The sequence below is a fragment of the Pseudorasbora parva genome, chromosome 10 (assembly GCF_024679245.1).
Source record: "Pseudorasbora parva isolate DD20220531a chromosome 10, ASM2467924v1, whole genome shotgun sequence".
Taxonomy (NCBI): domain Eukaryota; kingdom Metazoa; phylum Chordata; class Actinopteri; order Cypriniformes; family Gobionidae; genus Pseudorasbora; species Pseudorasbora parva.
Genome location: NC_090181.1, coordinates 26,262,754 through 26,286,208, shown reverse-complemented (window position 1 = coordinate 26,286,208; position 23,455 = coordinate 26,262,754). Strand labels below are relative to the sequence as shown.

General features: G+C 39.6%; 1 protein-coding gene across 1 annotated transcript in view; it reads right to left on the bottom strand.

Moving 5' to 3' along the window:
- Positions 1–23,455, bottom strand: part of dicer1 (dicer 1, ribonuclease type III) — a 49,722-nt gene that overhangs the window by 15,000 nt on the left and 11,267 nt on the right. The window contains exons 8-23 of the mRNA XM_067455692.1: positions 20,696–20,856; positions 18,443–18,611; positions 17,865–18,337; positions 17,292–17,424; positions 15,100–15,342; positions 14,861–15,015; positions 14,635–14,767; positions 10,854–10,929; positions 10,641–10,780; positions 7,990–8,169; positions 7,601–7,814; positions 4,401–4,554; positions 4,090–4,272; positions 3,899–4,004; positions 3,551–3,726; positions 1,023–1,836 (exon numbers count right to left, since the gene is read on the bottom strand). Of these exons, the coding sequence (XP_067311793.1) occupies positions 1,023–1,836; positions 3,551–3,726; positions 3,899–4,004; positions 4,090–4,272; positions 4,401–4,554; positions 7,601–7,814; positions 7,990–8,169; positions 10,641–10,780; positions 10,854–10,929; positions 14,635–14,767; positions 14,861–15,015; positions 15,100–15,342; positions 17,292–17,424; positions 17,865–18,337; positions 18,443–18,611; positions 20,696–20,856 (3,510 nt within the window). The remainder of the gene's footprint in view (positions 1–1,022; positions 1,837–3,550; positions 3,727–3,898; positions 4,005–4,089; positions 4,273–4,400; positions 4,555–7,600; positions 7,815–7,989; positions 8,170–10,640; positions 10,781–10,853; positions 10,930–14,634; positions 14,768–14,860; positions 15,016–15,099; positions 15,343–17,291; positions 17,425–17,864; positions 18,338–18,442; positions 18,612–20,695; positions 20,857–23,455) is intronic.

The following is a 23,455-nucleotide window of genomic DNA, read 5'->3' as shown; positions in this document are numbered from 1 at the left end:
CTTATTTATGATGACTACTAAAATATGTGATATGAAAAAAAATGGGGGGTAGAGCACCAAGCGTCCCACTAGCAGTGACAGTTAAGGGGTTAAATTTATTTATATAAATTTATTTATATGTATTAGTTATTTATATTTATTAATAAACAAAGAATAGTGTATAAAACTAAGTACAATATAACTAGTGAGTATTTTTTTTTACATGTAAGAAAAGTAAACATTAGTACAAAAAAGAAAAAGATTCGTACATTAAAGGTGTCCTAGAATGAAAAATGTAATTAACCTTGACATAGTGAAATAATGGCTCCTACTTCTAATGTAAATCTCGTACATGAAAAACACCACGGAAAATGAAGAATTTCTCAACATAACGCCGCATGTGACGCAACCGCTGGGGATCATTAATATGTTTGCCTCCAACGTTTGCATCTGTCCGAACATGTTCATTGTCAGGCGGAACTGACGGAGCCGAATCATCGGGAGTGAAGGTAAACAAGCGACACTTGAAGATAGCAAAAACGGCAGCTCTCGTGGACACAAATGTCATGTTCCAGGCTGTGCAGGAGACGTGAGGACTTTTCATACCCTTCCCACTGATAAAAAATGTCAACAGTCATGGTTGATGTTTATTATAAACGGATAAACGGGGGGGATGATCTGAAAACACCAATAAACAATCTCCATTTGAGATGTTCTGCTTAAAGTGTCATTCAGTCGGTCTGTGTTCTGACAGTCAGGAGTCGTGAGCCGCTTAGCTGAACAACTTAAGCTGAACTACTGTAAGGGGCTGAAATAAGCCAATCAGAGCAGAGCTCCACATTAATATTCATGACTCTTCCAAATAAGGAAAAAACAGAGCATTACATCCTAAGAACAATTTATAGGGTTGTAAATGGACCTGTAAAACTGTATCTGGACAATTTTTGCCCTTAAATAAGCCACATACCCTCTATGTAGATATCAGAGAACAATTTAACATATTGTTTCAACTCATTCTAGGGCACCTTTAATGATAATCATACCTTCTTGCTTCTCATGTATGACAGCCTGCCCTCATGGGCATCAGGATAAGTGCAGAACAGGTAGGTGGTGATGGCGTGTTTCAGAAAAGAGTCGCCCAACATCTCCAACCTCTCCAGATTAAAGCCATCACTGGCATTGGAGAGGGTCAGGGCCTGCAAGATGAGGCCGGGGTTGGGGCCTAAGGTTTTCGGAGAATCCCAGGCTGGACCTGTGCAGGTTGTTGTCACGTCAGAGACCTCCAATGACACTTCTAAAGGTGCTGTGGTGCTGGTTGCCATCTCTGGATTGGGGCAACAGTTTGAGGTAGGTTTTTTCACATGTCTGTCGCAGAGATCCGAGTTCCTGCCTGGGGTACATTCATCGCTGGGCTTGGGCTGGGGCTCGCCGGCTGGAGAGGGCCGCACAGGAACTGAGGTAGTGGTTTGCGTTGTTAGGTCACTCTCCAGAGGGCCCAGCTGAGGGCATTGGCAAATGTCATGTCTGTGTGGGAGGTCGTCACTGTAGCCCCGAGTGCTGTTAGGGAGGTTTCGTGAACAGACGCAGTCGCTCTTGTCTTTGTTCAGCGTCTGGACATCAGTCACAGGGAGCACATGGGTTTCTAGCTTTACATCTGGTGTGTTGCAGTTCTCACAGGGGAGAGTGCCCTCTGGAGGCTGGGAGCGCTCCGTACTGCAGCTCTCCTCGGCAGTGTGGTCTGAATCTGAGCTTGTGCCGTGTTTACAGTGATCGTCGTCTTCCATACATGGACTGGGGCAGGAAATGAAAGATTTGCTGTCGATGGATTTCTTCCATCCGAAATCCAAATTAGGATACCTGGGGTCAATATTCAGTGAGATTATGACTCAGATGGGTAAACTTCCTAAAAACACAATGCTGAAGCCAGCTGCTTTCTAAGGTAGCGTCCTAACCAAAATGTAAAACCCTATAAAAGACAGTAACTCTGTGCCATCCTAATAACTAAACTGAATACAATAGAGTTTGATGTTAGCATATTGCTAAGTTAACTATACAACATGCGAATAAAAGCACAATGCACATGGCAAATTCAGGTTAAACAGCCATTTAGAAATTATAATTAATATATTTTTTTCTGATTTTTTTTTTTTTTTTTGATTGATTGATGGCAATTCCTTGATTCTATTATCAAGGATTTGTTAAGGATTTGTTTTTGTGTCAGTGTTAGGCTATATAAGAAAGTAAAATTTTCTTTGTATAACATTTCTGTCAACTAATTTATTAGACAACTGCTAAACAGACAGTGAACTAATGAAGTTGGAAAATTGGAGCTTAGGAGCGGGTATACTTAGCACTGTCAAAATACAAGCCCTGCATCTTCAGCATCGTCAAAATAAAAGCCCCAATTCCAACACTTAACAGTCAAACAAAAAGTATTGGCCAATGATAACAACTAATTAAAACATTTTTACAATATTTTTCAGAACTGAATGAAGCAATTACTTTATTCCATTCATCATTTTGTATGCATTTTAAACCAAGGCTTGACAGAGTTCATTATAAGATTGGTTTCACCACAAAGCATATTTGCTATTAGGGATGGGCATTGGATTCAATTTTCTTACCCAGTTGTCGGGAGAATTAACGATCAAATATCGATTAGTCATTAATATTTTTATAATAAAGTGAATTATTTTACTTTTATAATTCAAAAATGCAATGAATACAAAAATGCAGTGTGGTTTTCCTTGATGAGATCTTTATTACAAGATCATCTTGTGGCAGACAGTAAACAACGTTCAGTTATCCAAAGCAAATGTGCGCGTGCATATGCGTTTTTCTTGCATGGCGTTTTTTTCTATGCATTTGCACAGCAGAAGCGTGTCTGAAACGTGGAGGTGTTTGGTCGGTTCTAACTTGATTTCTGTTTGGTACCATAGTGAATAAACTGGGCTTAGTGGGCTAAGCTAAATGCTATCAAATCGTCACTCGTCAAATCGACATTAACCAGGGATGGATGCACTTTGTTTAAGTGGTAGATCATTTGACTCGTCACATGTTGTTCTTTTATACACAGCATTGCAATGTTTCCAGTGAACAATTTAGGTTTTTGAATCAAAAAAGTTCCACACTTCGCCGTGACCTCTTCATGAGTATTTTTTTAAAATCAAAACGGAGAGTATGGTGGTGTTGAATATTGTACCCTGGTGGTAAAATGTGCTGCCACACAGTGAAATCCATTTAATTGCTTCAAGCCTCACACACTACAACCTGCATTTAAAAAAATATATATAAGAAATGCATTTGATTAATCAATAACAAATTAACGTGATCGACAAAACGATCAACTATCGATCGTCGATTAATCATGCCCATCCCTATTTGCTTTGTTGACGAATTTTGTCAAATCAAAGTAGAAGAGGCACCATAATGTTGCCTACATTTTAGAACAGCCTTACTTGTCAGGAGTGCGCCTACAACCTCTTAAAATACCACCTATGAAGGGAGCTTCATAGGTTTTAAAAAAGAGCAAGTTAGTGTAGTGCGTCTGATTCGTGGCTTTTCAAATGACCTGAAATCAGGAGGCAGGGTCTGAGCCCCTACACCAGCGTCAATGGCTGTCTGAGACCGCAGCTCTTCGGCCGTCAGAAGGCAGTGAAGTCTGTAGAGAATGCTGGGAAGGCAGACAGCTTTCCTCCACAAAGAGGCTGGGATGGGGTGAATGGCACAGAGCTCCGGAACTAAAATCTAAGCAGATGGAACAGAAATACAACCAAAGACTGTTATCTGAAGCGAGTCAAACCTCTGTACGACCATTACCGCTCTCAGAGGGAGGAAATACTTGTGCACAGTATGATTAGACTTAATTCAGGTATGATGACTTATAATTATCACTGCAATTTTTTCCGTCAGTTAATACCTGTTTGTTTTGTAGGCTTTCCCACTTGGCCTTTCTCTTCTCTGCACTGCTGAGAGGAAGGGCTTTTCCCTTTTGATTAAGGTGCCGGGGAGTTAAAAGATTCAATCTACAGGAAAAGACCACCATAATGAATTTTTTTTGGGAAGGAAAAAAAGCACATACCAGAATGTGTCTTTTTTTGTACTTCCTACCTTGAAGATGTGTGGTCCACATCCAGTAGGGGCTGGTTAACATTAGACAGGTCCAGGTTGTACTTGGTTTTGTAGTACTCAGCGAAAGTCTCATACTCTGGAGAGGGGAATTTACTGAGCGGGGTGAGGTCTGTGTAAACGTCAGCCACATAGAACCGATGTGGCTGGTCAAAATTACGATACCTGAGAGGGAGGAATGAGACAAAAGAGCAGAGTTCAACTACATTGATAACAAAAACGCAGTACAAGTCATCAATGAGAGCTTAATTGCAAGGGCAATAAGACTCAAAGATCACAAGTAACTTCTGTACCTCGGAATGATGACAGCATCCTGGTAGTCCTCCAATCTGAAAGTGAATGGGTTTTGCTTGGTGTACTGAGTATTTGGAATGCCAATGCGTGCTTCAGACTTTTCAATATCCTCCATGAACTTGAAATCCAGGTCCAAGGTATTGGAATCCTCAACTGAACAAAGCACAATATCTTAGAGATCAGAAGGTGGCTGATGGCTAATATAAAGCCGATATATATCACACTATTTAATAAAAAATGTAATCAATATTAAAGGTGCACTATATAACTTCTGTCCACTAGAAGGCGCCTATAAGATTTTTTTTTTTTTTTTAAATAGTGTAGTTTGATGACGCCAAGTTTGAGCTCAGAATCTTGGGACATGTGGTCTTCACCTCACAGCCGGTGGGAAAGAATGGGGAGACGACTCAGGCAGAAATCATGTTCATGGATGCGAATATTAACATTACTATAGTATGAAGCAGAGCAGGAATGAATGTTGAGGGAATTGAGCAAGGGCGCTGGAATGATTGTTAATAAGATGAACCAACATGCGAGGAGCAGGACTTTTATTATGCCACAGGCGCCAGCCCTATTTCCGCTTTGCCGGTCATAAATATGAGGTAACGCTAGCCTGACAAGCCAGAACCACATCAAGATGTTTGGTCTGGAAACTCACCATTGACAGGGCTCAATCCGAGGGGCGGGATAAACAATCTTCTTTCAAGCTCCCTCTGCACGCAATTGGATAGCGCTAAAAACAACCAGAGCAACGTGAAGCGAAGCTAGTTGATAGATTAAACAGTCGCTGTATCTCGTCGGCAAAACTCCGAACACATCTTCCCTTTTTAAGAATGACTTCAGTGCCGTTCTTTGTTCTTTTCTCAGAGAAAAGCTTAACTCAAGTCTTCCAGAGTCACGGTCAAAGCTGAGTCGCAAGATTGTGTTTACTAATAGCACGCAAGCGCAACTCTGCTGTCACAATAATAAGCCCCGCCCACCGACTCTACACCCGATGTGATTGGCCTGACCAGAGTTTGGTTTTTACAGCTCAGAAGTGTATTGAGAGTTGCTAGATACTCGCGGCAGATTATATTTGCTGCCGCTATGGTGCGTCTTGATTTCTAGGCTAAGGTAACGCAGCTCTGTTTATCATATTAGATACATTTAAGTGTGTTGAAAATGATGTTATGACATTACTTTGTCATTTCACTCAGCGGATGCTGTGACAGTTGTTCACACTGCTAAGAGTAAAGCTTTTCAAATAAAACCAGAAACCAAGGGTAACGCAGATATGAGGCAATTGACAGGCGGCGCCCTAACACATCCTGGTTCCTTGGTTAAAATAGCAATTTTCTCACAATTTACAAGTAGCTGGAAATAGTTGAGATATTGTAAGTACTCAACTATTTTTTTTTTTTACATAGTGCACCTTTAAATATACAAAGATACAAGCGGCAATTACATGTATAATTATTTGACATATTTACTAAATTATTATTAAAATATTAATAATATAATGTTTTAGTATATATTATACATATAATACTAAAATTTGAAAATGAAAAACTTGATAAAAACTGATTTATACTTTAGATATCAACTTATTGATTCTGTAATTCTATTTTATTATTATAATATTTACACAAATAAATAGTTACAAACATGAATAAAAAGGTAGTATTGAGCACTGACAAATCTAAAATGTCTTCACTTGGAATCATATTTTCTCAAATAAAGGTTAGGTAATGCTACAGTACATGAATATGACATAACAGCCAACTGCAGAATAGTTCTAAATCAAGGATTTAAAATGTGTCACTCTTTTGTGTCCAGAAAGAGAAAAACTTTCCTGTACGCATCCTATTCACACAGACGGACCATCACTCAGAGTATGTGCATGTTTATAAAAAAATAAATAAAACCACTTCAGAAAATCTATCAACTGGATTTGTTAATGTTTGCAAAATTTGTAAAAATTGATTGTGTACTTACAGAATGCCAACTGTAAATTATAAAGTTAGTTTAACTGATTACCAATAAAGGCAAACACTATAATATATTTTTATTTACAATTTACTATTTTCATTTCACAGTTCTCTAATTTATTAGACTGAAACGTTAACTAACGCTAACTGTGCGTTCACACCGCCGGCGGCGAGAGCGTCAAGCTGGCCGGAAGTCATTCATTTTCAATGGGAGCCGGGCGGCGAGCTCCGGCGAGAGCGGCGCGGCGCGTCTTGGACGATTTGGGCGTCGAGGAGAGTTGAAATCAGCTCAACTTTATGGTAATGAGCTATGACGCGGTTCGGCGGCAACAGGCGGCAACCAGTCAGAATGTAGAAGTGCTCCGCTTGAGAGAAATCCAGAGAACGCAGGCCTGTAAACTTTGGTTCCGACCACATTAGTTCCCAAGCAATTTGTAGGAGAGGTTGATCATTGCTGTGCGGGTTTCCCTATCATTTATGACAAGATCATTCATAGTGATGTGTAATTTGTTAAGAAGTCGCGCAACACTATTTTATAGGCGCTAGAACGCTCGTTGTTCAGCGGGTGTGCAATAAATTCTTACTTTCACATTTAAACGATTTCATGAAGTTAATTTATACCCTACTTGTGGTCAGTATATCCATCAACATGCTTGTTTGATTTGCGGCCTCTTTAAATACAGTTTAAAAAAAGAAAAAACATTCGATCTACGTCAGAGCGGCAGCACGTCCACGGAGCTTTCTACAGCGTCGTTGTCAGGGCGGCAAGAGCGAATTTTGACGCTCTCGCCGGCGGCGGTGTGAACGCACGGTAAGGCTCAGGCGTTAAGACTCTCGATGATGTCAAAATAAAAGTCCCATTTCTATTAAAACAGTCCTGCTTCCAATTAATTTCCCATTAAAACTTAAAAGCTGGCAAAAATCCACCATGGCAAAATATTGGTCAACCACTGACTGCGAAAAATAGATGGATGATAATGAAATTCATTATTAGCTAGGTCTGTGCACTTGTGGAATGTAGAAAGTTGGATGATGTTTTTGATTGGTAAAAACTGATACAATATGGAATTTTCATGTCTGTTTAATATAATACAGGACATAAGATTTGGCCTTTTGTTCAAATAATCAAATAAATTATTTAGAGCTCCAAATATGACTGTTATAAATGGACAATTAGAGGAAGGACTAACTGTGATCTCAAAGTCAAACAAGACAACATCTGTAGCACTCACCAATGTTGAGAGGTAGAACGCAGTAGGCAGAATCTGCCTCTACAGGCTTAAACTCTAGTGCTGGCTTTTCCAGACGGAGGATGTGGGAGAAGATGTACTGGTGCAGACGCGTGATCAGCTCCAGCTGCTCTGCGCTCAGAGTGAAGCCCGACTTCTGCAGCTCAATTGAGATGGTCACCTCACCAGAACGTGTATACACAGGGAAGTGAGGGATCTGATGATACAGAACCGGAAAAAAAAAAGAGCGCGTTGTTCACTTATCCTCTTCAAACACACTTTTGACTGTTTTCTAAAAAATTATCAATGCAATTTACACAGAATAAATAAAATAAAAAAATTCTCCAAAGACCTTCAGATTCAGAAAGATAAAATAAATTGAAGGTGATTACCCGAGGTATTGGTTTAGCTGTTAGAATGCCAAAACATCGGGTCGTGTCCTCTGGCGGATACAGCTTCCTCCGTCGGAAGTTAAGCTCATCGGGAAGAGGGGTGGTGAGGACCATCCCTATGACGTAAAGGTAACAAGGCTGCTCTGGCACAGGGTAACACCCCCGCAGACACTCTGGTATCTAAAAGACATGAATTAAATTTAATTAAAAAGATAATCCTTTTATTACTTAAAAATATTCCTTAAGGAGGAATGATTTTAACTTCACAAAAGAACACTGTAAAAACTAAGAAAGTGAAAATGTTATAAATGATTTATATAGAAAATGTTATAAATTATTTATATATTGTATCACTATTTCCACAAAACTATTAAGCAGCAGAACTGTTTTCAACATTGATAATATAAGAAATGTCAAATCAGCATATTAAAATGATTTCTGAAAGATCAAGTGACACTGAAGACTAGAGTAATGATGCTGAAAATTCATCCTGACAATAGTAATAAATTAGAAGTAATAATATTTCAAAATATTACAGTTTTTTTATCAAATAAATGCAGAGTAATAAACATTAGAGACTTGTTTTATTAAAAACATTTATTTAAAAAAATCATACTGACCCCAATCTTTTGAACGATAATCTATGTTTTTATAAGCTGTCGATCCAAAAAAACGAGCATTTAAGGAGACAAAAGTGCATACAGGCAATAAGACGTGAAGCTTTAGCTAGAAGAATGGGTCAATTTTGTGATCCTGACACTCAGTATGTCTCAATATGCCTACGTGTGCAGTAAACATGTTATCAAATATCCAAATGTCAGTTTTATATATTATATTTCCTGTCGCTGATTACTTTCCCCTCCAGTGGGCTTAGTTCTCAGTCTAATATAACAAGTCGCGCTCTGACTCAAGTGCCTGTATCCACTTTTGTGTCCTTAAACGTTCGTTTATTTGGCTTAACAGCTTATAAAAACTTCTGGCTTTTTGTTCCTGGATTTTTTAGCTTGTTTTCTGTACACCTTGTCACATATAATCTTTTAGACATTGTTAGTTTTTTTGTAATAATTCAGAAATGACAAGGAAGCCACAATAGAAAGTTAATGGCGGCAGTTGGTTTGTTTTCCCCCGCGGTGGGCGGGGCTTTCAGATTATGACGCGTGTCACTCTGTCTCTATTGTAAAGTGCATCCGGAAAGTATTCACAGCGCTTAACTTTTTCCACAAGTTATGTTACAGTCTTATTTCAAAATGGATTAAAATAATTGTTTTCCTCAAAAAAAAAAAAAAATGCCCATAATGACAACGTGAAAGAAGTTTGTTTGAAATCTTTGCCATTTTTAAAAAGATTAACAAATAAATACAAAAAATAAAATAAATCACATGTACATAAGTATTCACAGCCTTTGCCGTGATACTCAAAATTGAGCTCAGGTGCATCCCGTTTCCACTGATCATCCTTGAGATGTTTCTACAGTTTGATTGGAGCCCACCTGTGGAAAATTCAGTTGATCGGACATGATTTGGAAAGGCACACACCTGTCTATAGAAGGTCCCAGTTAACAGTGCATGTCAGAGCACAAACCAAGCCAGAAAGTCCAAGGAATTGTCTGTGGACTTCTGAAACAGGATTGTACAGAGGCATAGATCTGGCGAAAGGTACAGAAAAAGTTCTGCAGCATTGAAGGTCCCAATGAGCACAGCTGCCTCCATTATCTGTAAACTGAAGAAAAGAACCACCGAGACACTTCCTAGAGCTAGCTGCCCAGCCAAACTGAGCGATTGGAGGAGAAGGGCCTTAATCAGGGAGGTGACCAAGAACCCGAAGGTCACTCAGAAAGCTCCAGCGTTTCTCTGTGGAGAGAGGAGAACCTTCCAGAAGAACAACCCTCTCTGCACTCCACCAATCAGGCCTGTATGGTAGATTGGCTAGATGGCACATGATAGCCCACCTGGTGTTTGCAAAAAGCCACTTGAAGGACTCTCAGACCATGAGAAACAAGATTCTCTGGTCTAATGAAACAAAAATTGAACTCTTTGGCCTGAATGGCAAGCGTCATGTCTTGAAGCAAGGGACAGCTCATCACCTGGCCAATACCATCCCTACAGTGAAGCATAGTGGTGGCAGCATCATGCTGTGGGGATTTTCTTCAGCGGTAGGAACAGGGAAACTAGTCAGGATCGAAGGAAAGATGAATGCAGCAATGTACAGAGACATCCTTGATGAAAACCTGCTCCAGAGCACTCTGGACCTCAGACTAGGGTGAAGATTCTTCCAACAGGACAACGACCCTAAGCACACAGCCAAGATATCAAAGGAGCGGCTACAGGACAACTCTGTTCATTATGTGCACCGACGCTCCCCATCCAACCTGATTGAGATTGAGAGGTCCTACAAAGAAGAATGGGAGAAACTGCCCAAAAATAGGTGCGCCATGCTTGTAGCATCATACTCAAAAAGACTTTGAGGCTGTAATTGGTGCCAAAGGTGCTTCAACAACCAGTAGCCATTTCACCCTGTACCCCAAGACTGGTTACTATGGTGGTACCAAAAAAAAAGCATGAATCCTGACTTTGAAGCCTTTTAATTTGCATTCTCATTACATCAGCTGACCCAACTCTGTTAAAAAGGCATTTTGGGTTAACAACACTCACGGCTTTTGGGTAACACTGTCTCCGTTTGGTGGAGCCTGGTCTTCCTGGCACACTCGTCTCTTCCTCATCATGCAAGTCCAGCTCTTCCTCATACTTTACAGTTTCCTTTCCCACCGGCATCAAATGATCATCCAGTTCACCTAGAAATTGTATATCATTTAGTGACTATCAGGATGCATCGAATCTTGTATATTTAGACTTTTTCATGCTCACCAATTTTGTGCAGTTTTTCACAACAGAGAAGAGCGACAGCTTTCTCTGCAAGTCTTGCACAATTCATTGGTGGCCCCTAAAGGGAAGAAAAAACATTCAGAAATACTAAAATCATCATACGGAATCACAAACTTTTCTGAAACTTTTTGGATTTAAATGGTATAGTTCATCAAAAAATCTAAACCTTATGAATTTATGTACAACTTTCTTCCACTCTTTTTGTATGTTGTGCAGTTCACAAATGCATGTATTTTCAATATTTGTTCACCCGATTCAAAATGTGCCATTGTTTTTCTATGCACACAAAAAAGATGGACATCTTTAATCGCTGCGTTCGCGTTAACCCTTGCATCTAGTGCATGACATGGCATTCTACACAGCGCTCAAGGTAAAAGACGTTCAACTTTTTTGAAAAGTTTCTAAACCTGCATCTCAAGTTTTTAACCACAAAAATACATTCTGCGTGAATGGCCCCTACATGATACATATATGATACATCATCCTTATCCTGCCCTGAATTTATCTTCCCTGTTTCTGTGCTTTCTTTAATGTCTCAACGGTAAACCTCTCTGTTCTGTTCTTGCATCAGATTTAGGCTGCATTCAGATTGCACACTGAGGGGGGCTGGAAGAAAGATCGAGCTTTCTGGGGTTTAGAAGTTATGCTTACTCAAAACGTAATTTAAAAAAAAAAAAAAAAATCGCACAGCACTACTTTTAACTCCTAGCAAAGCTGAGTAAATATATATAATATATATAGAGTGCCGAAGTCATGACGTCACTTTGTAGGCCAACCCGGAAGTTAGCGGCGCATGGGTTCCCTCGATCAAAAGCCTATGCATTTTTCCCATAGACTTTTGGACAATCGCAAAAAATAAGATCTGTGTTCAACAAAGAGTTATGACCCTTACACGTTTTGTCTATCAAGATAATCTTTACAAGTGAATCCAAAATGTATACCGTTTGAAGCCTAAATACAGCCGTCAGATATAAAATGCTAACGGTAGGCTATAAACGGACTGCAGCACAGTGTCGCAGATCTACGTCATCATCAAGCTTCCGCAAACTTTATTCATTATGCTCATTATGATCTGCACTGTGTATGAACACTTATCCACTTTTCATTTGAAATATTGCCCATTCGTTTTTTCCAAAAATGTTAGAAACTAATTGAGTTTATGCGTGCCTCTCTGAGATTTGTTTTCTCGTTTGTTAATGTTTTATTTATTCATTTATTATTTTGTTAGTTTATATAAACCTTAATATTATTTTCTTTGTGATTAAGATTAGGCTATTATGCCAGATCATCGTGCCCCAGATAGACTTCAAAGGTTCTCTTTCACTGTATTATGTTTGCTTGTATGTTTGCATACCATTTGCTAAATCGCCAGAAAAAAACGTGTCTTTACCACCTCAGAAGCACTAACGACGTAAGCTATAGCCATATCAATTTACAAACGTACAGTCTTGTTCAAAATAATAGCAGTACAATGTGACTAACCAGAATAATCAAGGTTTTTAGTATATTTTTTATTGCTACGTGGCAAACAAGTTACCAGTAGGTTCAGTAGATTGTCAGAAAACAAACAAGACCCAGCATTCATGATATGCACGCTCTTAAGGCTGTGCAATTGGGCAATTAGTTGAATTAGTTGAAAGGGGTGTGTTCAAAAAAATAGCAGTGTGCCATTCAATCACTGAGGTCATCAATTTTGTGAAGAAACAGGTGTGAATCAGGTGGCCCCTATTTAAGGATGAAGCCAACACTTGTTGAACATGCATTTGAAAGCTGAGGAAAATGGGTCGTTCAAGACATTGTTCAGAAGAACAGCGTACTTTGATTAAAAAGTTGATTAGAGAGGGGAAAACCTATAAAGGTGCAAAAAATGATAGGCTGTTCAGCTAAAATAATCTCCAATGCCTTAAAATGGAGAGCAAAACCAGAGAGACGTGGAAGAAAACGGAAGACAACCATCAAAATGGATAGAAGAATAACCAGAATGGCAAAGGCTCAGCCAATGATCACCTCCAGGATGATCAAAGACAGTCTGGAGTTACCTGTAAGTACTGTGACAGTTAGAAGACGTCTGTGTGAAGCTAATCTATTTTCAAGAATCCCCCGCAAAGTCCCTCTGTTAAAAAAAAGGCATGTGCAGAAGAGGTTACAATTTGCCAAAGAACACATCAACTGGCCTAAAGAGAAATGGAGGAACATTTTGTGGACTGATGAGAGTAAAATTGTTCTTTTTGGGTCCAAGGGCCAAAGGCAGTTTGTGAGACGACCCCCAAACTCTGAATTCAAGCCACAGTACACAGTGAAGACAGTGAAGCATGAAGGTGCAAGCATCATGATATGGGCATGTTTCTCCTACTATGGTGTTGGGCCTATTTATCGCATACCAGGGATCATGGATCAGTTTGCATATGTTAAAATACTTGAAGAGGTCATGTTGCCCTATGCTGAAGAGGACATGCCCTTGAAATGGTTGTTTCAACAAGACAATGACCCAAAACACACTAGTAAACGGGCAGTCTTGGTTCCAAACCAACAAAATTAATGTTATGGAGTGGCCAGCCCAATCTCCAGACCTTAATCCAATTGAGAACTTGTGGGGTGATATCAAAAATGCTGTTTCTGAAGCAAAACCAAGAAATGTGAATGAATTGTGGAATGTTGTTAAAGAATCATGGAGTGGAATAACAGCTGAGAGGTGCCACAAGTTGGTTGACTCCATGCCACACAGATGTCAAGCAGTTTTAAAAAACTGTGGTCATACAACTAAATATTAGTTTAGTGATTCACAGGATTGCTAAATCCCAGAAAAAAAAAAATTGTTTGTACAAAACAGTTTTGAGTTTGTACAGTCAAAGGTAGACACTGCTATTTTTTTGAACACACCCCTTTCAACTAATTGCCCAATTGCACAGCCTTAAGAGCGTGCATATCATGAATGCTGGGTCTTGTTTGTTTTCTGACAATCTACTGAACCTACTGGTAACTTGTTTGCCACGTAGCAATAAAAAATATACTAAAAACCTTGATTATTCTGGTTAGTCACATTGTACTGCTATTATTTTGAACAAGACTATATGTCATTTTCCTTAGACGACTGATCATATATCGAGGAGAGAACCACTATAAATCTGGACATGTAGAACAGCGCAGCTTTCATTCGACGACTTGTGGTTCCATCTCGGGACAAAACAAAACACTACAGTCACTCCACAGATATGAAGAACTGGCAATCGGTTACCTTAATATCACAGATTTCTGTGTACAACTATATTTAGAAACACTACTATTTGAAAGGACTAAATATATAACTATGTATATTAACTGAAAGGTAAACATCTAAGTGAGGCTGAAACGCGGGCTAGTTTTTAATTTTTATTAAACATTTAGTTACAGAATTCAAAAGTGAATGAAACGCGGGCTGGTGAGATTTCCCGTTTGTCACGATGACGTCTAAAGTCCCGGCCAAAGGATGTAGTCCCTTTTAGCAACTTGTTAGCAACCGCCGTTTTTAAGAGACAATACAGTATTAAAAAAATCACAAGCAGGGTAGAACTAGTGTGTTTTATGTCATAGATCAAAACGTGAAAATATTTAGAGGCTTTGTCAACCACAGACCTTATTTCAGGCGATTTAGCAAAAACCCATTCAAAAAACCCATAGACTTTAGAGCGAGGGAACCGGAAGTGCTAAAATGCTAACTCCCTTCCGCGTTTTGGCCTACAAAGTGACGTCATGACTTCGGCACTCTATTGTGGCCAGAACTTACAGTGACAGGAACTCTGAGTGGTGAGTTGATGGGTAGGAAGAGTGTGGATCGATAACCTCCGGTCTTCATCTCCACAGTTTTACACTTAGGAGCAAGATGAGTGAACGGATCACTGGGCAAACGCGCACAATATCTGCACAACACACAAATGCATTTAAGAATGACATGGCGTGCAACAAAATACAGAAGATTTACGGAAGACTTAGATTTAGGACAGGGTACTGACCTGTTGATGTGCCCAATGGCTGTGTTAATCGTGACACGGGGGCCTCCGTCTTCTGAGCGCAGAACGTAGGGTGGGAGAACATTGTCGTCATCGGTCTCCGGCTCCAGTTCGAAATCATTGCATTCTGCTGACTTCGAGCACTTATTTCGGAGGATCTGAAAGATGTACAACTCTTAAAATGACATGTTTTAATGCACACAGACCATCCATTAGAAACAGTTCTCATTAAACCTGCTGACCTTTTCTATGGCCTTGTAGGTCTTGAGGTCTTCCTCAAATGTTTTTGTCCGTTCGCTGTCAGCTAGCATGATGTAATTAGACACTGGAGCGCGGGCACGACCTTTGGATTGCACGTACGACCGGTACTCTGTCGGCAGGTCAAACCGAACGACCAAATTGCACTTTGGAATATCAACACCTTCTTCCACAATGCTGGTTGCAATGAGCAAGTTGGTTTCATGGGCTCTGAACTTCCTCAGGACCTGGACAGTAATGCAGGGGTGCAAACTCATCAGGGGTGAAAAAGGTGAAAAAAACACGAGACAAACCCCCCCTCCATTATACTGTAACACTTGCTTTTCCTTTCTCAGTTTACTTTAAGACATAAATTACTGTTTACAAGGATACTTGAAAAGATTGGCATTTTGACAAGATATGTATGTATATATATAACGTTCAAGGCCAATGAAGCGCCAAATATAACTCTCTGTGAGAAGCGGATGTGTCTGTCTCTTTCAGACAGCGGTAGAAAATAATCGCTCGCAAATGGAGAAATTAGTTGTATTTCGCTGCTGACTGCGATTTAAAGCCGCACTATGTATTTTTTCTTTCCGCTAGAGCAGTGTTTCTCAACCAGTGGGTCGCAACCCACTAGTGGGTCGTGGATCCTTCTATAGGGGGTCGTGAGACTTTCTATGTATTCTCCTATTTTCGAATTTCGTATGTTGAATCATTATTGCCGTAACTTTCTAACGCTAATTCTAAACTGTCCTATCACAATACTGTATCACTGCCGCTAACGGCTCTTATTAAAGAAGGTCCTACTCTCTTTACGCAAGCGTTATACCCCCTTCTTGGTAACGCCAGCATGCTCAAGATGCCAGAATTCCTTCTGGATTCAAACCAGACACGAATATCCAGAACTCGCAGATCGCGCAATGAAGTTTCTCTTGCCATTCAGCACCACCTATCTTGGTGAGTCGGGATTTTCAACAGTAACTGCAATAAAAACAAAAAGCAGGAATAGACTGACAACAGCTAGTTTGAGTGCAACACTACGAATGGCCCTTTCCCCAATTCCACCGCGTCTGGATATCATCGTTTCAGAGCGGCAGACCCCAAATGTCACATTAATGTGAGTAAAAATAAATAAATCAGTTTGCCTCATAGTCTGCCTAATTATTGAGAAAAAAAAATGTTTTCGTGAAATCAATGGTAAAACTTTACAATATGGTTCATAACATGAACTAATAATGAACTGCACTTTCAATATTTACTAATGCATTATTAAAATCTTGTTAACATTAGTTAATGCACTGTGAACTAACATTAACAAACCATGAACAGCTGAATTATTATAAACTAGACTAGGTCTAAAATGTATGTTATTTATTTCCAGCCTTAGTGGGTCGTATGACTGGCATACAAAAAAAAAAAAGTGAGTCGCAGAAGGCAAAAGGTTGAGAAACCCTGCGCTAGAGGGCACCTATTTAAAATAAAGGCGTAATTTGATGACGCTGAGTTTGAGCTCAGAATCTTAAGACGTGGTCTTCACCTCACAAAGAATCAGAATAGAAATCATGTTCATGGATACGATTATTAACGTTAGTGTGAAGCAGAGAAGGATAGAATGTTGAGGGACCTGAGCAAGTGTTGTTGCACAACATATTTGCTTGTTGCGAGCAACGGGACTTTTATTATGACGGTAAACAGTCGCTGGCGCCATTTCCACTTTTCCGGTCATGAGTACAAGGTAACGCAGCTCTGTTTATCATATTAGATACATTTAAGTGTGGTATTATGTTAAATTATATTAGTGTATAAATTATGTTACGCTCAGCGGCTGCTGTGACAGTTGTTCACACTGTTAAGAGTAAAGCGTTTCTGACAAATAAAACCAGAAACCGAGGGTAACGCAGATATGACGCAATTGACAGGCGACTCCCTCAGACGTCCTGGGTCCTTGGTTAAAATAGCAATTTTCTCACAATTTACAAATATTTGGAAACATTTGGGATATTGTAAAAACTCAACTGAACAAAATATGTAACACTGGCCTGGTGATTTTTGGGTATTTTGCTTCAAAAATACTAAATAGTGCACCTTTAAAGGCTTAAAATCACTTGTTTTTATAACGCAATGCTTACAAACGATAGGAATACGTGAAGAAAAGTCGCACAGGAGGATTTTCAGGACTGCCGACTTCACTCACCTCCTCTTGTTTTCTGAACTCCACCTCCATTTGTTTGTTGCGAGGCTGGTTCTTGCCGATACTGTGACCTGTGATGAAGTTGCTACTAATGTAAGCCAGCTCTGGGTCCTGCTTCCCTGCCTCCTTAATAAGTCTGATACACACACACACAATAGAAAGAGCATTAAAGTTGCTTTGGTTTTGAATTAGCAATTCTAATTAGACCCCATTGACGTGCATTATACGAGTAACGGTTGGAGTTAAAACTCTTAATTTGTGTTCTACTGAAGAAACAAACACACCTACATTTTGTATGCCCTGGGGGTAAGCAAATAAACATCAAATTTTCATTTTTCATCTCTTAAAAGTTACAAGAGTTAATCAGTAAAGATAAGCGAGTGATTTTCTTTTGTTCTTTGATCAACAGTAATGACACACACTGCAGAATGTTTATTAGCCTGCTGTCACTTTTAAAACCTAATGCACTGATCCAATATACTGCTACACAGGTTTTTTTGGACTGATTTTAGTTTTAGTGCAAGTTTTATTTTTTGCATTGTATTTTCTGAGATGGAAAGAGAACTGCAAACAAACCTGTTTAAAACCACTGCAGTATATCGCCTTTCCACAAAGATGATTCCACAGAGGATGTTGGTGAAAGGCGAGGGAAAATTAGCTTCAGGCTTTTCTTTTGCCTCCGCCTCTTCATCCTCATCTTCATCCTCAGAATCGCTCCAAGAAACGTAATTGTCCTGATTGCGGTTGTTGTACCACTCCACGCTCTCAAACTGCTGGCGTTCAAAGGGTTTGTATTCGTGAAGAATCTCCAGAAGTCTGATAACCTTGGGAGTGACAAACTTCAGGTCTAGGGAAGCTGGAGAGAAATGCTCCTCACATAAGGCGTGGATCTTTCTCAGAATGGTGTCCGTGAACAAGAGGAACTTGCGGTTCAGCTCTTCCTGTTCATGTTTGATATATTTCTGCAGCTCCCGGACCATGATTCCGGCAGCTTTATCTGCGCACCAAGGGCCCAGCACAGTCAACACGGCACGACAGTCATTCAGCACCTTGGGATAAACAATCACACACGATCATAACAAATCATACAACTACAGGCTCTTTCTGTCAAGAGTCTTAAAAATTGCTTTAAAATAAGACCCTAAGGAGGTAACCTGTTTGGAGATGAACGTGGGGTCTCTATCTTCACGATGAGTAGATAAGTTGCAGTCATTAAGAAAATGAAGGGCTTCGTCCAACTCGATCAAAAGCCTCTCAGAGAGCCCACTCTGATCCTGGTACAGCCCACAGTCCAGCACCACCTCACGGGGCTGGGAAGCATACCTGGAAGTAAATTGACGGAAGAAACTTTTTTAAAAGAAAGATCTTTAAATGAGCATACTTAATGGGGTCATATGATGCTTTTTGATGTTCTCCTTTTCCTTTAGTGTGTAACGTATTTGTGCATTTATATGATTTGCAAAGTAAGAAAGTTTCACATAAAAGGAATTTTAAGAGACTGCGGAAAGGGTGATTCTGAAATCCCCTGCCGCTTCAAAATACCTGTGTATATATCCTAATTAAATTCACAATCAAAACCTTCATCAATATTTATCTTCCTATATTATTATAATGTTCTTACCAGTCATAATTTTGCTTTTAGTGTCTTGTTTTCTAAAGTGTATATTTGGTCTCTGAGGAGTGACTGAGGGTCTGGCCTAGAAATGTGTGATGTGTCACTAAACACTTGCAACAAGGTCGTGTGTTTGGATTTTTGAGGCATCACACACCCCTAACATGTCCAGAGTGCAGTAACAGTGTTTGCTCACTTAGCTCGTCTTCCAGAGATGAAATATGGATTTGTCTTTCATTTGATGTATTATATTCATTTTATATTTTCTTTTACTAAAACACTAAAGAGTCAAGATGAATATTGCCTGTACTGCTGTCTGTACCTCTCACGGAGAGCAAGCACACGTAATCAGTATGTTTTGGTTAGAACTGGAGCTTAATCAGCTCCAACCTTGGGGAGACTGTGTATCTGTGTATGTGCGCAATATTCTATGTTACAGATCAGTCTTGAGAATGGTGTACAATGGGCCCCCTAAAAGATGGGTGGACTTGTTGTTCTGGGCAAGCTGGCGCCTGCTCCAGATCTGGCAGGTCACTACAGGCCTAATTTCAGGGTGAAAGCGTCATCAAGTGGCAAGCCTATGGAGACCTGCATCAGATTAACTGACATGAGTGGAAATTTACCATGACTGTGCATTGTCTCTGAGCCAATCAGAAACATCCACATTGCAGTACTGACGTGGATAGACCTTTAAAAAGGAATAACTGTTGGGAAAACTGTATGTACGATAGGGCAAGGCAACGAGACGTTAAGAGAAGGAGTGCGTCCTACGAACTCCTTGTGAGACTTGAAGCAGGCTTCTGCTGTTAAAACTGCAAACTATTCTTAAGTAAATTTTTCTTTTAATTGCAATCCTGACTCTTGGTCTTCATTTCTTCACTACTGGTCCTGGGTCATAAGCTGTTAACCCCTAACACTGCTCTAGACTAGGGGTGGGAATCGGCAAAGGCCTCACGGTACAATATCATGATACTTCAGCCACGATATGATATTACTGAGATTTTTTTTTTTTTTAATTGCGATATGCTGAGTATAGCGAAAACATTAATAAGGCCATTATGAATGGCTGTGCCTATTTTACTTTAACGTTAGACTTTTTTTTCACCCCTACTCTAGACCTGCCTAAAATGGCTTGATCGAAGTCCAGATATTACTTCCTCAAATGTCAAATGTCACAAATATGAAATATTAGCATTATGCCGGCCAAAGTCATACACAAAGAAAGAAGATTAGGCTTCTGTGAATGCCACGGAGATGCTGCCTTTAGATGTGAAAGCAAAATCGCTTTGTTTGGCTTTCCAAAAATGAATTAAATTAGAAATCAGAATTTATAAACCTGTTACTCAGCAGTAAAACCCAAGAGTTTGCTTGAGCACAGCACATTTTACAGAGGACATTTTCCTAAACCTGGGAGAGTACAACACTGGCTATACAAAGACTAATAACCACTGTGAAACGTTGTGCACAAGACAGTTTGGCAAAGCTGGTTCCAATCGACCACCTTGATCATCAGCCATTTCAGAATCCAACTCAGGATTGAACCAACACCGGAAAACAAGTGACATTATTAACTGAGTTTACAATTGCTTAAAGACTTGGGGTAAGAGGCGTCACATTTCAGAGAGTTTCAGAGAGACCGGGGATAGAGGAGCTGCAATAATGTGAACAAATTTTGTTTTTTGAATAAACACAATAATGAACTTTTAAAATGGCATCATATGACCGATTTAAAATAAATTTTTACAATCCTGTTGTATTCAGGGGTTAGACAGACATTTTTGCAAGGAAACACTACCTATCAAGCACCACAAGATCAGTGGCAGTTTCTGCATTGCTCTGCAAAATCTTCTCCAGGTTCTGAATCTTCTCCTCCAGATCACAAGGGTCACATTTGCCATTTAAAATGGAAGCAGTCAGACCCAAAATGCGAGGACAGCCTGGGCAACCCTCGCAAATCTGAAAAGAAATTTTACACTATTTAAAAAGGCATTATAATGAGGAATGGATATCTCCAACTTACAATATGGTATATCTATCTGTTTATCTAAGGGCCATTCCCACCAAGGTAGATAAATATAAGGATAATTATATATAGTCCAAAAAAAATGTCTTAAAGGTCCCGATCTTCGCGATTCCATCTTTCAAACTTTAGTTAGTGTGTAATGTTGCTGTTAGAGCATAAATAATACCTTTAAAATTATGAAGCTCAAAGTTAAATGTCAAGCGAGATATTTTATTTAACAGAAGTTCCCTTTCAAAGCCTACAGCGAACGGCCGGTTTGGACTACACCCCTGCACTTCCTGGCAGGAATGACATCACTAGAACAGTTTGTTGACTAACCCTCCGCCCACAAGAATATGCAAAATAGGGGGCGTGGTCTTGTTGCTCTCCTACGTGGAGAAGAGCACGCATTCAGCGATTGCATCTCCCTGTTATGGTAAGAGGCGGGACCTTTCCAGGCAAAGTGCACTAAGCTGCTGTCCAATCACAACACATGAAGCGCTGGCCCAATCAGAACTCGTTACGTGTTTCTGAAGGAGGGACTTCATAGAACAAGGAAATCATCAGGCCGTTTTTAGGACAGAGAAAACAGCGCTGTACAGGTAAGTAAATTGTGTGAAAAATACAGTTTTTTTTTTACACGCGAAACATGGACTTGTTATATTGCACACTGTAAACAATCAAAGCTTCGAAAACACACGAAGAACGGGACCTTTAATATTAACAATTCCAAACCACAGCTATAACAGCACAGAGAAATGATACGGTAGGAATCATTTTCAGAACAATTTTGTCCAGCTGATGAACGATAAAAACATTGAAAGCCAATAAGAATCCATCCTGCTATAACAAGATCTAGCATTTTAAGTGCCAAACAAGCATGCATTTAGAATAAACAGAACCAATATAATGTGGACACTAATATAGTTATCTTTATAGTAGGGCTGGACAATAATTCAATATCAATATATATCGCGATATAATTTTTTTCAATAACGGTGATATGATTTTTAAACATTTCCGATATTTCGATATACATTACAGCATTCCTCACTGACTGACGTTCAGGGCGCAGCCGTCAGAAAGAGCAGAACACGATTGGCTACTTGCGCGATGACGTACACCACGGGACACGCAGCCAGTGCGCAGCAGTAGTAGGCTGATAGATCCAACGCGGCAAGTTTTAGCTACAAAAAGAGTTTCCCTGACTAATACAAATGTGACTGGACGAGCTTCCACAAGTAAGGAGAAAGAATAACTTTCTTTAGTGGCGTGGAAGTGGTTCGGCTATCTACAGCACTATTCGCACGGGATTAGTATTAAAGACCTCAGTGATTTAGAAATGACTCCCCCACATCTGAGTTTTGCGTGGCGCATTCGCACGGGATAAGCAAGCCTGTGATTTTACTTGAATTTACTGACTTCTCCCAGATATGATAGACTTCGTTATAGATATCTGTATGAAATCATAAACAAGAATCGATATCATTTTGATTATTTTACAGTAGCCTAATAAATAAATATAATTTCGTTCAGTTAGTGAACAGATGCCATGAACTGAGCTCAGACCAGCGGCAGGAATCAGATTTAATTTATCACGAGTGAGAAGCTCACAATATACGACGGAAGATTCAGTTTCAAAAGCAAAAGTGGCTATTTAAACAAGCTTGTCATTGTACTGTACTGTTCTGTTTTTCATTAAGAACAGTAGGCTATTGATGTTAATATTAAACACACCATTCAATCAGATTACTCTCAAATTGATAATCATTCTAAAGTGAAAGTATAATCCGTGCGGGCGCGGCTGCACGGGGATTCATAACGGTGCGCATTATGAATGCAGACTTTATTCTTCGTGAAAGATAAAGATAGAAATGCTCACAGGAAGAAAAAAAGCTTGCAAAAATGATATACAATCCGCCAAATCCTGACCATATCACAGAGATGTCGATTCGCACGGGACTACTATTATCACAGGACCTCGGTGTTCGGCGAAATATGGTAGGTAATTTGCGGGGGAATTTTTACTATACAAATTACAGACATGGCTGATTCGCATGGGATTAAGATCACAGACATTCTCTGCAATTATTACAAATCACCAGAGGTCCTTAGATAACACTAGTCCCGTGCGAATGGGGCTTAAGATCTGATATTAAACTTCAGGTTTTAGTGTGCTGCAAAATGTGCCGGAGAGGTGCCGACTAGGGGTGTAACAATATATCGACATAGATGCATCAATCTAATGTCTAACAATACGATGCCATGTGTTACAAATAATCCATGTAGACTATTTGTGTAAGAGGCAAGTGGCACATTTGTTTTAATGCTTTCCACATTTGCACACAATGACATGTATTAACACCAACGAGTTCATTCTCGTTTAAATTACCTTTCAAAGCTTGTGAAAGACGGTCAGACATGGCTTTACGAAAATGTATCATTTGCTCGAGTTTAAAGCCTTGCAAAAAGCAGCGTGCACTCATCTCAAACAGAGCACAAATAGGCCACTGAATTGAGTCTTCTTTTATTTATTTTTTGTGCATCAGTAGA